General features: G+C 43.3%; 1 protein-coding gene across 6 annotated transcripts in view; it reads left to right on the top strand.

The window, feature by feature from the left end:
• cdk5rap2 (CDK5 regulatory subunit associated protein 2) overlaps positions 1 to 15,496 on the top strand; it is a 55,990-nt gene that overhangs the window by 30,658 nt on the left and 9,836 nt on the right. For 4 of the 6 annotated variants that reach the window (XM_080756703.1, XM_080756701.1, XM_080756702.1 and 1 more), the window contains exons 33-45: positions 551 to 658; positions 2,511 to 2,647; positions 2,734 to 3,158; positions 4,455 to 4,687; positions 5,812 to 5,863; positions 8,143 to 8,321; positions 9,659 to 9,997; positions 10,552 to 10,677; positions 11,063 to 11,176; positions 12,322 to 12,511; positions 13,735 to 13,856; positions 14,332 to 14,535; positions 15,376 to 15,456. In XM_080756703.1, coding sequence (XP_080612829.1) covers positions 551 to 658; positions 2,511 to 2,647; positions 2,734 to 3,158; positions 4,455 to 4,687; positions 5,812 to 5,863; positions 8,143 to 8,321; positions 9,659 to 9,997; positions 10,552 to 10,677; positions 11,063 to 11,176; positions 12,322 to 12,511; positions 13,735 to 13,856; positions 14,332 to 14,535; positions 15,376 to 15,456 — 2,310 coding nt within the window. The remainder of the gene's footprint in view (positions 1 to 550; positions 659 to 2,510; positions 2,648 to 2,733; positions 3,159 to 4,454; positions 4,688 to 5,811; positions 5,864 to 8,142; positions 8,322 to 9,658; positions 9,998 to 10,551; positions 10,678 to 11,062; positions 11,177 to 12,321; positions 12,512 to 13,734; positions 13,857 to 14,331; positions 14,536 to 15,375; positions 15,457 to 15,496) is intronic. The other 2 variants (XM_080756700.1, XM_080756704.1) reach the window with 2 other exon arrangements.

Raw genomic sequence — 15,496 nt, 5'->3', positions numbered from 1 at the left:
GATGCTTGGTTATGTCAGAAATGATCAAAACCATGGAGAGCGTCGTAGATTTCGAGAAAAGAGACAGTCGTGCTGTAAATAAGGAAGTGAACGCCAGTGTGCATGCACCAAACATGTCTAGGTTCGCAGAGGAAGGCATGATGGCCAAACCCGTTTTATATCATTAAAAAGGACCTAAAGAAGTGTATACACATCCAAGGCTCCCTGCAGATTTATTAGAGAAGACGTGTATACACGTCCTTAGCACAAAAAGTGTTAATATATGAGGGCATGTGGTGGGATCAGTTTTCTTCAGGTGATAAAGGGATACTTTGTCAGTGTAGGGGATCCTTGATTATAATGAATGTAATCGTGATAGTACAGAATCAAAATTATATATGCTTTTATACGTTGTATGACGATGTGTTATTCACCATTTCACCAAAGGTACTGCAAAGTATGAATTAGCCATACACAAGATGGTTGAAGGAGATGTGGTTGGAAACAATGTATAGGGTGTACAGTGTACACGCACTGCGTTTGGCCCTAACCTGACATGTATTGCCTCCAGCAGTGATTCTGGAGCAAGACGACAAGTGCGTGCAGGTGGATTTGCAGGACCTGGGTTACGAAACCAGTGGGAAGAGTGAAAACGATAGGGAGGAGAGCAGTAGCACAGGTAGACAGACAGCCGCTGAGTGGACACTAATCCCACCCTGTCTGTCTGCATGAGGAGTGAACAGACTCTCTGCTGATCTTAACCTGGGATTCTCTGCCTAACGTTTATTGCATGTTTGACTTTGCACTGTGTTTGGGAATGGCTTTACCACTAGGGATGCACCGACTAATACGGCTGTACTTATTGGCCAAGCAGTTATTTGTTTCCCCTGGCCAATAGGGGGAATGAATAACAACACAGCCCATTGTCCAATCAGTGCATCCCTTCCACTTCAACACTGAACACTCCCATTATTTTTCGTTCATGTTCACTGTCTTATTCCACAGCTTAGCTGTACTGTATTTTAACAAATCTCTTATCTACATCTTTTCTGTATGTTACTAGACTGGTGAGGTCAGACAATTGGAGATCTCCGCCTACTGATATGTGTGTTTGGTCACATCTAAATTCATTGTACAGGCCAAAACGGTGTATGAAGTAGGTTAAAAACAAAACAAAAACACAAGCCCAAATTGATTAAATCAATTAATTACCAGCTGCATTTTTATTATCTGCGGAGGTCTGCTATAACTGCGTCTGTCAGTTTCAGCGCAGTGCACACACACACACACACACACACACACACACAGAGAAACCTCTAGTCGAGAAGCTCGCACATCGATGATAGACTCGCACGCACACACTCGCACACCATGCGCAAATATACAGACACACACACACACACACACACACACACACACACACACACACACAGTCACACACACACACACACACACACACACACACACACACACACACACACACACAGTCACACACACACACGTGTCTGCTGCTGCACACAAACAGCGCAATCCCAACACACATACGTGTCTGCTGCTTCGCATTGCTTTACCTGAAAGTTGACAGTAGAATCCCGACACACAGGTGGTAACAACTTCCTTGCAGAACCAGTACAAAGACTTTGGGGCGCTCCGGTCTTTGGACAGTGATATGATACAAAGACTTTGGGGCGCTCCGGTCTTTGGACAGTGATATGATACAAAGACTTTGGGGCGCTCCGGTCTTTGGACAGTGATATGATACAAAGACTTTGGGGCGCTCCGGTCTTTGGACAGTGATATGATACAAAGACTTTGGGGCGCTCCGGTCTTTGGACAGTGATATGATACAAAGACTTTGGGGCGCTCCGGTCTTTGGACAGTGATATGATACAAAGACTTTGGGGCGCTCCGGTCTTTGGACAGTGATATGATTTGTCTTCAAAGCAGAACCAGTACAAAGACTTTGGGGCGCTCCGGTCCTTGGACAGTGATATGATACAAAGACTTTGGGGCGCTCCGGTCTTTGGACAGTGATATGATTTGTCTTCAAAGCAATAGCTGGTTAGCATCCGTTCTCTCCGCTGTTCCAGCCAATGTGTATAGGGTTTGGTTTGGTTGTCCCAACCCAATTGCGAATCGTCTAATTGCAATTGTTTGAGATAATCACAATTATTTTGTCATAATCGTTCATGTAGATTTTCTTTTTGCCAAAAACAATTAACAATTTAATCGCAATTATTTATGTGACAACTAATCGAGTTGTATTTAGATTTCCACAAATATAGTAGGCAGAGATCTCCTACGCAAGACTAATATAGCACTATCTCTTAAGCCCTGTATTTGAATTGCAAAAATAGCTAATTTGGAAGCTCACAACATGTCGCATTGCGAGCTTGTAGATCAGATATTTTTGCTTTACTTTGTGGGGACAATTTCTTTTTACAATTCTCACAAAATAGGAATGCCAGGTCAAAATTGGTTACGTTTGTATTTCTATTTGACTGTTCTGTCTGTGTGACTTTTGTTCCCAGATGTAGACGTAGTTTTGCGGTCTGGTGGCTGCACCTCCAGCCTGCCCTCCCTGCTGGCCACTTTCTCCTCCACTGAGAACCTGGACTCCACCTCCAGTGCCTCCTACCCCAGTTCTCCTGCTCTCAGCTCACCAAAGGTGAACACATTTAGCTAGCTTCATGATCGATCAAACAGAAAATGTACAAAATAACAGCTTTTTGACTAGCTCCTTCATCTTTTCAGGTGAGTCTGAAGAGCCTGCAGGCCTACGAGGACTACGGGCACTCTGAGGATCCAGCTAAGCTCCAGGCCCAGGTCAGGGAACTGAAGGTCCAACTGGAGTGCCAGTCCAGAGTCATTCTCCAAATGCAAAGCCTCCTGCGCAGGAACTCCGTCTCCAGCGACCTGTTGACCACACCTTCCGATCCCTCGACATCGAGGGACCTGGACGGGACGGGGAGGGAGGGTCGCACCCAGGAGGAGACGCGGAGTGCGGAACCGAGAGAGAAAGAAGGGCGGGGTGAGAGGGCGGTGAAGGATAAGATGATACACCTGAACGTAGAGCTGGAGAGAGAAAGGAGTCTCGACCGCAGCATGGGTGAACAGCACAGGATGAGTGAACAACTGCAGCAGACCCAGCACGGTAGCCGCCCTGCGTCACCTGCTAGGTCAGTGTGTGTTATCATTCTTTTCGTTAATTATGAAATGTAGCGGTTAGAGCACACGCGTGTCCTGGGGTCGACGTCAGCAAGGGCATGCGGTCGCAACGGGTTCCTAACGCCAAATCTAATGGGTTCAGATTTGAGCCGAGTCTCCTGAGGAGGTGCGTCTGAAGCCCGTCCTGGAACGGGTCTCTCCAGGCGTAAAAACCTGATGATGATTTTGTTCATTATGTACATGTAGATCCCATTGATGACCAAAGCAACATTTTGAAAATCCAACTTGTTGAATTCATTCTTTGCTATCATCATAAAACCCTACCTGGGGACGGGGCCAACGTTACAATAGAAATTAGAATCCATATTCTGTGGCTAACATAGATTGTGGATCGGCTATTTTCGGCAAAGAGATTTAGTGTAGAGGGGAAAAGTATAGACCCCTAGGGGACTATATACTGTACTGTACGTACAGTATATAACCCTATATGCCCCAAAATCGGGACACTAAGGGCGCATGTGGTTTAAAGGCGTAGTGAAATGAAAAATATGTTTTTCACACTTTTAGACCACATCCGTGGTCATCATAATGCATTGCATACCCAACAATGGATGCCAAAAAAATGGGTACATTTTCATCTTTGTGTATTTGTATCAAAAGTCCATAAAATCCAATTTGAATTACTTCCTGAAAACGTACTGCGTGATGACGTGTCGAGGTCCACATCGATAAAATGAAGTTCACCCGTTTAATTCCCCATATCTGCGCATCCGTACAGAAATCCTCCGTTTTTATTCCCATTCAAGATAACATCCAGACAGTGTATTACTCGGTTTCAACTTAATCATCACGCTAAAATATGTATCTGAAAATATTCTAGGGTAGAAATAAGCCACATATCAGTAAACTGGTACAGCTGGCCGACTATCTGACTTGTAAACAAACACATTCCATGCGTCCTGCATATAGCATAGCTACCGTCCCTATAGCTACCGTCCCATCGCCTGAAGAGATGCGATGCTCTGATTGGTTCAGAAACTTCAGAGCGGCGTTTCAACTTGAAACCGTCTGAAACTTCAAAATAAAATGTCCACCATTTCCGTTTCACTACCCCTTTAAAACAAAACAAGTAACTCACTAATTCATTTTTTAATTAAATTAACTAATTAAATTTAGTTAAGGTATGGCACAAGTAGGTTACGTTTAGGCATGCTTTTAGTTAGTACCGGTATTATGGTTAGGTTTTTGGGTGTAAAAGGTCACGGTCAGCATGGAAGTGAACTCCTCTTTGTGTGTGGTGTTTCCAGACTGGACTCGTTGGTTCAGTCTCAGGCCAGGGAGCTGAACAAGCTGCGGCAGCAGATCAAGGAGAGCCGTGGACTGGGGTCACTGCAGCGACAGCAGCTGGAGGATCTGAGCAGAGCCTTCACGGAGATGCTCCAGGCCAGCGATGTGGACTTCCACACGGGCCAGGTCTTCAGAGAGCAGCTGGACAAGAGCCTGAGTGTCCTGGAGAGGCTAGAGGGACGCCTGGAGAAAGGTAGCTACTGGGAGCATTCTTTTTTACATTTTGAGGAGAAATTGTCGGCAGAACCATTAACCACATAACGCACCAGTTTATAATATAAAGTCTCAATTGAGTCTTCCACTAAGTACTGACCAATGATGACCTGGTGAAAGTGCGCCTCTCAAAAGCGGTCACCCGTTTGTCATTGCCGTTCACGAGAATGTATTTGTTGAATGTCAATTTCTGCTAAAAAAGCAGGCAAAATAGATTTTGGCTAATTTGATATAAATTGGGACTTATTTGCACGACTGCATTATGCAAAACAGAGGTGGGGGGGTGGGACATCCGGTGGGTGGATGGGACATCTGCTTTATTTTCTTTTCATTTTCAGTCTGTTAGGGTGGAACATACTGTACAACGGAAGACCTCTTACCGCCATTGACAGAATACACAATGCCCACAGGGGAATGGCTTTCCTGTAATCGTACCAAATCATGTGTCTTAGTTTGAATAATAGCTATGTTTGTCTATCATGTAGAGTAGACAATTCAGGCGTTGACACTAATGCTTACCCACCTGTCCCTGGCAGGTAAAAAAAAGAATTGGGCAGGTGGAGTTTGCTTTCAGGTTGCCCGACCAGGCAAGTGCTCATTTGACAGGGGACGTAACGTCTATAAACACAACACGAGATATCTGTCTAAACACCTGAACGCGGCCAGAGCTCTCTGTCTTCTGGTCTGTGGAATGCAAAATATTGCTATTTTCACTGTTGCTACACTTAAAAATATAAAATAACAAGTGTGACTGTGAACCCATAGTCATTTTCATATCTATGTTGAAATATACAAATTGAGGTATGCCATTTTTTTAACACACAGAAAGTAAAACAATAAATGGTAATTCAAATTTTACCTATCATTTTATAATGGACGATTAACTTTTTGGGCAAGTGGGCATCCTGTGGGCAAGTAGAACATGACCTGTACTTGCCCAGCGGGTAAGTGTCACACATCCTGGTGCACACAGAGGTGACACAGAGGAGAAAGTGTCTCACATCTTGGTGCACACACAGAGGTGATACAGAGGAGAAAGTGAGAGTGAAGGATTTTGGAGGTGTCATTTTTCCACCGTTTTTTTTGTTTTCCTCCGTTTCCTAGGAGACACTCATCGGGATAGTGACGATGGTGCAGCGTTGGAGCTGGCTCAAAGGTACGCTTGTATTACATTTCCGTTGATTCCGCTGGTTGGTCTGAACCAAATTCAACCTGGTGTTCATATTCTGGGAATGTCGTCGTAGGCAAACATTTAATAAACAAAAAACCAAATAGGCTATCTACAAGCAGTTGTGAGCTTGTAGATGAAGTGGCATTTTGCACCCTCATGGATGCAAAATGCTCTTCATCAGCAAGTCCTTTGCTAGATGTCTATATCAAATTGCAAAGGCTTAAAAGTGGTTTTGCTTTCTCTTGAGGGGATGATGTGACATAAGTTGCCTCTTAGTCATTTGTATTCCTGTCTGGTATTTGATATGTCAGCTGGGTTCAACTTTATGGTTTTGAACTGAAGGATACATTGTGTTCTTTTCAAGACAACTTCTTCATTCCCTGGATCTTATTACCCCAGGCTGTAACGTTATATGTGTGTTTTTCTTTTTCTTTTTTGTATTCTACTACTAATAGTAATAATTTAGACTTGGCTGAGTCGAACCTTAACCAAACACTCAGGAATGGTTGTTTTTACCTTGTGTTTTTGATATACCACAACGACATTAGAGGAGAATTTGCATGCATTTACAAACCAGTAGGCAGTACTTTGTCCCTCGTTATGAAGACGCTGTCGTCATTGTTGCCAGGAATATTTTACGTACTATATTTCACTGCAGCGTTCACATTAAAGATCAAGCACGCCTCTCTCTCTCCTCTTCCGAATTCCTTCCGTGGTTACAAAGTGAACGACATGCGTTTTCAATTATTATTATTGTTACCGGCGTGGACAGCTCTGGGTCGGAGCTCCGGCAGGAATTGTCCTACTTGTTCTCCCACACGTGGAGAGACCTTCCAGACAGCCCTGCTAGGATCCAGCAGGAAATAGAGTACCTGCGGCTCGAGCTAGAGGGTGAGAGAGAGCTGCTGCAACTGCACCTCGGTTTCCTTGTTCGGCAGAACCACAACCAGGCTGAATGCACCAAGATACAGCTGGACCTGTGAGTGGCAGCCAGGCCGCCCGCGTCCGGAGAGTGCAGCTAACAGTGTTGATTTTGACAGCAAATCTTTGATTTTAGTTTTTTTTTTTTTTTAATCAAAAGACTATATTATAGTCTTTTGAATTTAGTTTTGATTTAGTTTTAGTCACATTTTAGTGTTAGTCTAGTTGTGCTGTTAGTCTGGTCGGCTAAATATCGTAAGATTTTAGTCGACTAAATCTACAGTTAATTTAGTCTGCTAAAATGTGTTTTGGCGGGCCTTGATGTTATACGGGCTGATTTTATACTTGCTGAAAATAGCCGCTGCGATGACGCCTTTTTTTTAACTTATACTGGATCTCTTGTCCACTAGTCCCTTCCTAACATTTTAGACTACCCGTAGTTCTTATTTGTTGACGAAATTGTCAATATATTTAGTCTTAGTTTTAGTCATCATTGTTTATTTTTCATTTAGTTTCCATTTACTTTTCGTCAGAGAAAAAAAGGTAGTTGACGGAACATTTTTCGTCATAATATATTTGTCGACGAAATCAACACTGGTGCAGCATGATGTTTTGACGTGACCTCTCCTTTCACAATCTTTATACTGGCTGTTTCGGCTCGAGGCGTTTCTCGAGCTCTCTGTAACCTTTGCGTAGTGAGCATATTCAACATTGTTGTTTTCCCACCTGGCCACCCTCAGCCCTTCCAGCTGTGTGTTTTCTTCTTGAAGAGTTGACCCAGCTCTCCTCCCTGTGTGTGCTTTGCATGGATCTGGGTGTGAACCTGGCTCATATGAACCCGTTTCATATTGTGTTGCCCTGATAGTCTTTGATTATTACAGTATGTGGCTGGTCGATGCGTTCTTCTATCTCCCACATCAACCCATTTAGGACGGGAACGCATCTGTGTGGCTTTAGCGTTTAACCACTTTTCCATTATTTTAAATTGTAAAAATAGCAGATCGACTGTACAAGGCAAGCTCATAGTGCGGCACTCAGCTTGTAGATCTGCTAATTTTGCAAAATCGTGAAAACGTGTGCAAACTCTTTGTATAGCAAAAGTTTTAAACTCATATCTTTGCATCTGGAGGGGTCCTTGGAACAAGACATTTTCAGATGGGGTTCGGCGGCCAATGACAAAATGTTTGGGGTCCACGACATGAAAACGTTTGAGAACCACTGATATAGAAACATAGGATTTTAAGAAAACTGTCATGATTTTAGAACACATTTTGTAGAATCTGGCCTCGGGTCTAAATGGGTTTATGTATCGCTCTGTTGCTAACGAGCCTCTTGTATGCCAGGTTGTCTAAGGAGCTACAGGAGAAGAACCGTTTGGTCCAGAGCCTCCAGAAGCAGCTCAGAGGACAGAGCCCCAGCAGCAGTCAGCACAGCTCCACTTCTGAACTGTCCCACCTAGAGAGAGCTAATGCCTCCTATGACATCTGCCCAACCGTGCTCAGTGGCAACCAACCTGCTCATGGTAAGCACATATATATAGTTCTAATTTGACCAAAAAAATCTTTTTTATGGGTCCCTTTATTTATTTATTTGTTTCTCAGAATTTTCTTTTACATTTTTTCAAAACATTTACAAAAAACATTACTGGAATTTTTTTCTTTCTTTTTTGTCATAAATTGAAAACAAAATTCAGTGGTTTTTCCCCCCTTTTTTCAGTAATTTGAGGAAGAAATAAAAGACAAATCTAAGTAATTCCATAAATTAGAATATAAATGTATAAGAAGTAGTGAAAATAGCCGAGCTTTTAGATCTGCTATTTTCACTTGTCCCGGGCAGATGTCGAATTTCTCTTTTGTGTCACAGGCTAAAAGGTTTGGGAACCACTGTGGATGTGAAGCATAAATCAATATTTTTTAACAAACAAGCCATTGCCTATACTAGGTGTCAAGTTGGTATGGTGGATGGATAGATGGTGAAATTCAGTGGTTTTCAACTATTGGTCCTTGAGGGGGTTCCAGGTGGTCCCCAGCTAAATGATGGAGAGTTTGTAACCAAATGAACCCCTAGAGATCTTTAGCCCTTGAGAGTGTAAATTGAAACCAAATGGACGGGTCCATTTTGTTTCATTTTACGCTTTCAGTAGTTACATTATTGTTAAACAATCTGCATTACTTAATTTACAAGAAGACCACTGAGTGATGCGTCTTTCTTTATGTAAAAAGTCAGTCCAGGACAGTAATGTGGTGAATGTCATGGAAATGGCTCCAGTGAGATACTTATATATTGTGTAGTTTTCCTGTTCCTGGCCGGACTAAATAGCAGCTGGTAACGGCACTTATTTTCCACTCAGGTCCATTCTGTTGCAGTCAGCCATCGCGCGAGACAAAGAGTGCTTGCCAAAGGCAGGACGCGTATCTTGTTTCCATCAACCTCCACTTAAAGTTGCATTATTCAGTGGCACCTATCCGGTTTAATCTTCAAATTGTGTTTCCCTCCGAGGGGAGACCGTGACGGCTTTTACAGGAACAGATAGTTTATGGACATGTGAGACCTACTATAGAGAGGACAGAGATGGCTACAGTCCTACGTTTTCCTCTGTACTCCTTTTTGCTGCACACCGAGACTACGGGAGGCTTGCATGGAAGCTATTAAACCTGCAGCAGAGATGAAACAAATATGACTAAGCCAATGAATACAATAGAATATGAAAAGGGGAAATGGAATGGCATTGCAACAAGCTACTAAAGAAGAAGGGGTGGGGTGTGCTGCTTATTGGATGTTGTCTGGAGGAGATGTTTTGGCATCTCACTCTACAGTGTATAATATAACCACCGCTGATTCCCTGTTCCCCGTCCACAGGCCAGAGAAACGGCAATGCCAGGACGGGAAGAGGCGAGGAGGAGGCTGTCACTCCTGTAGGTGGAGCCCAGCCAGAGGGAGTGTCCGGTCTCAGAGACTTCCTCCTCTCTGGCCCCAGACTGCAAGGCCTGCAGAGGGAGAATGGACGCCTGCAGGAGCAGCTGAGGAGCAGCGAAGAGTTGAACACGAGCCTGCGCTGCGAGCTGGATCTGCATGGTTCCATCATTATGGCCCACCACCAGGACCAGGGACAAGACTCTGGGTCCGGCCCGCCTCACGTAGAAGGACAGAAGGTCCCGAGCAGGGACCCAGCAGGACGCTCTCATAATGTTAATCCGGGTAAATATGAGTTCATATTTGCTAGCCAGGATTATTTAACCCATTTAGAGTTAAAAACATTCACTTTGAAAGAATATATATTCAAAGATTTGCGCCACATTTTTACGATTTTTCAAAAATAGCAGATCTACAAGCTCATAGCGTGCCACCGAGTGGCGCACTATGAGCTTGTAGGTCTGCTATTTTTGAAAAATCGTAAAAAAAATTCAATAGCTAAATTATAACATAATGTTTAAAACACCAGGTTCCCGATCAAAATGGTTTAATAATAACACCACACAGGCATATCCTAATATTAATATCTCAAACTTATATAGTGCTTTTCTGAGTACCCATGATAAAAACAACTTTATTAGAAACAAAAAAAACACTAAAGGCCAAGGAATAAAATCATTAAAACAGTGGAAAGAGTTACCTAGGGAAAGCAATCTTGAAGAGGTTGGTTATGAGGGTGGGGACTGGGGACATCTCTGAGCATTTTGGGGAGTGTATTCCGCCAGGGTTGGGGCAGAAACGGAAAAAGCAAGTCCAAGTTCTACTTGTTTGTCTGGCAGAGCTGCTTGCAGAACATCTCCAGGAGATCCGGGCGCTGCGTCAGCGCCTGGAGGAGAGCATCCAGATCAACGACCGGCTCCGAGAGCAGCTGGAGAGGAGACTGGCTGAGGTGGAGAGAGACCCCGGTATGGGTTTTTACTTTACATACATCTGACTCTTGTTTGTTTTTATGTCAGCTGATGTGTTCAGTTTTTAAACATTCCTAACATAAAGGGATATTTCCCCCTTTTTTGAGTCACTGTACAATACATGTTCGCGAGGGACTAGTGGAGAAGAAATGCATCTTTAGTCGACAAAATCAACTGAAGATTTAGCCAACTAAAATCGTATGATATTTAGTCGACCAAAACTAGACTATAACACTAAAACATTTCAGGTGACTAAAATGACCAAATTAAAATGAAATGGAAAAGGACTATAACGAAAACTATAAATAAAAAAAGGATGCTGTCAAAAACAACGCTGCTGTAGCGTACGTGCATTCCAATGGTTTGTGACTGTGTTCTGCAGCTACCAACATCTTCATCCATGGCACCGAGGGGCAGGGTCAGCTGGCCAACGAGGTGCGCTTCCTCTGGGGACAGAACCAGGCCTTGAAGGAGCAGCTCAACCAGGGAGCCAGAGGTAGAAAGCATCAATATGTCCCTACATGGACAAATGTGTCCGTGGCAAAGACTTAGTGGTCTTGTCCTTGGCAAATTTTAGATCTTCTCTCTTACTCACCATTATAATGTTCTTATTTTGATCATTAGACCCAATTACTGAATGTCAAGATTCCACGTGTTCTTCAAAATATACTGAATATACTATTAATATTTACTACGAGACTATGGCATATTAAGAGTCCAACTAGTACTAGTGGTTCTCAAATGTTTTATTTACACGAACCCCCATAACTCTGAGAGTGTACAAGTGTACATTTGTACACTCTCCAAGTTATAGACCTACTGTGGCCATTTCTTGGCCAACTCATTGTGTTTCTGGTAGTAATATTGTCTATCAGTTTCAGTACTCACTTTGTGGCGATGACCCCTGGGTAGAATGTTTACTGACACAGCCACACACACATCCACAAGTAGAAAGTGGTCCTAACTGACAAAAGGCAACCTTAATTTTGGATGATTAGTTATGCATGAGCCATTAGCCATCTACAAAAGATTTTAAGGAAATTTGACTCATTCTGCTTTTAAACATGCATTGTTTTGTGCTTACAAATGTAAGACCGAACAATATGTTTCACTGTGTTCTTCCTCAGGTCCAACATCATTTGGTTAAGACTAAATAACTTCATTGAGGCCCCAATTTGACTGCAGTCACATCCAGTCAAATCTGATTTGAAGTGACCAGAACTGTGTCACAGAACTGTGTGTTCAGACTGGCGGACAAATCCCGCCTGAATTGGAATCTGATTTGTATCTGTCTTAACGCAAACAGTGTAAATCAGGCCCAAGTCTAAACCTATTATTACCTGAATTACAAGCTCACAACGCATCGCAAGATCAGCTATTTTTGCAACATTTTTGTCCGCTATGACATGACCAGAATAGGAACGCTAGGTTAATTAATTTAATGTCCAGGATTTTAACAAGATTATTCTATTTGCTTTGTCCAATTTACCATTCTGTTTGAATATAATTTACCATTCTCTTTCCCTGTTTGTAAGCAGCATTGTCGGTTGTCCATTATTTGACCCTAACATTCATACAGTAGTATCATGTGAACACGCATCACCACAGATGCAGCTCTCATCATGTCTTTCTGGCCTCCAGACAAGCAGAAGGAGAACGAGAAGTTGCGGGAGGCTCTGGCCAAGCGGACGGCCAAGCTGGAGCAGAGCCGGAAGGACTGCGAGGCTCTGAGACGAGAGCAGAGCCAGCTGCAGCAGAGGCTGGAACGCAGCGAGCAGGAGAACGCACAGCTGCACGACTCACTGCACTACAGCAGGGACGAGCTGCACGGGTACACACACACACAAACACACACACACACACACACAGCTGCATGTACTACTACAAGGACGAGCTGCGCAGGTATGCGCGCACACACACACACAGCCTGTTTACCGTGTGCATGTTATCACATGAACCCTGGCGTTCCTATTCTGGGGTGAACATTCTGTGGAGAAATAGCAGATTTACAAGCTCACGACCTCAATTGTCGCAACTTGACTGTGAGCTCACACATTGACTATTTTCGAAGAGATTTAGAGTATCAATATATAGTCCTGCTCCTGCTAATGTATGTTAAGTACTACAACAACTAACTGAGCACATACTTTACCATTTATCTCAGATCAATGTAACCACTGTCACTGTCAAGCTGGACTAATAATGCAGAATATGTCCATTGAATGCATACTGTATGAACAGAAGCCGAGCTTGAAGCTCCTGCTCTTTGGCTATGTGACCACATAACATTTTACTTTTCTTTCATCCCACATGGACAGAAAACTTTTAAACACAATTTCTATTAACAAACTGTAACATAAAGGTCTCTGTGCAACATGACACTACAGAAGACAATCAATTAGCGTTGAAAACGCTCATTAGTATAATTCTATGCTGTTATTACATGTTACTTAGTAACATGAGAACGTATAATTTGAAGGTTCACCCCATGCACGGTAATGATGTGGAATACCATTTAAGTGACATCTAGGCCTAGGTTCATATTAGTGGCACAGGTGAGTGCAGTTGACACATGACACCTGGAGTCTAGTTCACTGCCATGTCACTTCTCTCCTCACCATACTGTCACCGCTGCTCCATTTTTGTAATACACCATATTTGCCAATATTATTTTCAAGTTTTTGAGGGGCTCTAGCCCCTCCTATATTCAGCTATAGTGTAGATTTTTGTACAAACATTAAATGCCCTTGACAATGAATGGAACATTTACGTTATATGTAGACGAGCAAATTCGTCACAAAACGACCTTGTAGAGCTTGTAGATCAGCTATTTTTGCTATTCATTGTAGGACAAATTATATTGGGCTCAAGTGTTTCAATGATTATTCATAGAAAATGAATTATCCTCACTTTAGGGCTGTCCTTGACTCATTTCTTGTCAACTAATAGATATGGCGGACCACCGGGGGTCCGCGGACCACCGGTTGAAAACCCATCATCTCAGTGCAGCATGTTTCATCCTAAAACGAGTTTATTTTGCGTGTCCGTTTCCAGGCTGCAGTGTGAGGTGAAACTCCAGACGCAGCAGCTGTGCGACTCGCAGCATCTCCTGCAGTCATTGCGTGTGGAGCTGCAGGTCTTTGAACAGATGAAGACTGGAGCTCACAAACATACAGGTATAACAATTCATACATTTAGTAGACGGTCTTTATCCAGAGCGACTTACGGTAAGCACGGTAAACGCACACATCAAATGCATAGAGACGGTGTAGTGCCTCAGTAATCTAGGATTCTGGGTAAACCAAGAACATAGCATCGGTGTAAACGGTATCAACGAATTAAGCTAGCATCTTGTCTAAATTATGTTATTTAGACTGCATGGTCGTCAAGGCTAGGTCAAGTGCTACGACTGTATGACTGGCACGTGGTGATGTTGCCTTCCACATACTGTCGGTATTCAGAAGCAGGTATATGCTATGTTTTACTGACAGTCGTTTCAGGTGAAATATCGCCAGTTTAAAATTTGAATAGGTAATTGAATTGAAATTGGTTTATAATATACCATAGTTAACGATGGGCCATGCCAATTATCCAACTAAACGAAACATCCACTTTGCACCCCGTTGGGTTTGTTCCTCTCCTCCTGTACAGAAGCCAGTGAGGTGAGCCAGCAGCCTGCCGGCTCAGATCCAGTGGACCTCACGGAGCTCATGTCAGAGATTCGCCACCTGCGGCTGCAGCTGGAGAGAAGCATCCAGACCAACACGGCTCTCCGTCAGAGACTGGAGGAGCAGCTGCTCCGAGGACCCAGCCGGCCCGACACCATCAACATCAACTACATGCTGTCCACTTCAGGTAGATACGTTGAACAATAACAGACAGTGTAGTCATGACGCCTAGAACAGTGGTTCCCAAACCTTTTCGTGTCAAGGGCAGCCAAATTGATTAGCCCACAGACCCCCATTTGAAAAGATATGCCAGGGACCCCCATAAGAGAAGATTATTATGGCTCTAGCAGTGAGGTATATGCAGTAAATCTCCCACTGGCCAGGCGGGGGTGGAGGGGAAGGGAACTGGATAACGTGTTCCTTCCTTCCACGTGCTACTGTACATCCGACTTGGGAAACTCCCCCTGTCGGGAGAACAGAAGCGGCTTGGACTCCTCATGCATAGAAGGAAGCATGAGGTTATATAGTCCGTTGCTCTCCCCAGGTTGGCAGAGGAAGTGTAGCGCCCAAGATTATATTACAATTGACACTGGGTGAAAAAAATGGGTTGCAAAAATAGTGGGATTTAAAGAATAAAATAATAATAATAGTAAACAATTACAGACAATAGGGCTATTGCTGTTGTTACTCTTCATGGGGCTTCTTCTTATATAATTTTAATTGTTATGTTAATGTTGCACGGTATTGTGGACCTTGTCACACTTGTATTTCACTGCTTGTACCTGTATGAGAAGTGACAAATAATAAACCTTCTTGATTCTCGACAATTGTCAGAGATTCAAACTCTCGCGTTTCGAGATCAAAATACAGTAGATCACCTTTCAGATTTGTGTGGATCCAAAGAAGTGCTCACATGGTGGAAATGTGATTTTTTTGGACGTCTTTGGAAGATGTTCGCCTATAATGACTAGAATGTGGACACCAGGTTTAAAGTGGTGGTTGATGTTTGGTGTTGCGTGTGTCCTAGATGAAGGTCCCAGGTCCCCTGGTCGGAATGGCTGTGATCCTCTCCGTCACTCACACAATGAGCACGCCAGCATCCACCACGGTAAGGAATGATCTCTCTTTGTCTAAATATATAACCTTAA

The sequence above is a fragment of the Protomyctophum bolini genome, assembly GCF_963924005.1.
Source record: "Protomyctophum bolini genome assembly, chromosome: 22".
NCBI classification, from domain to species: domain Eukaryota; kingdom Metazoa; phylum Chordata; class Actinopteri; order Myctophiformes; family Myctophidae; genus Protomyctophum; species Protomyctophum bolini.
Note: the sequence above shows the minus strand (reverse complement) of the source record. Positions and strands in the feature narration are given on the sequence as shown.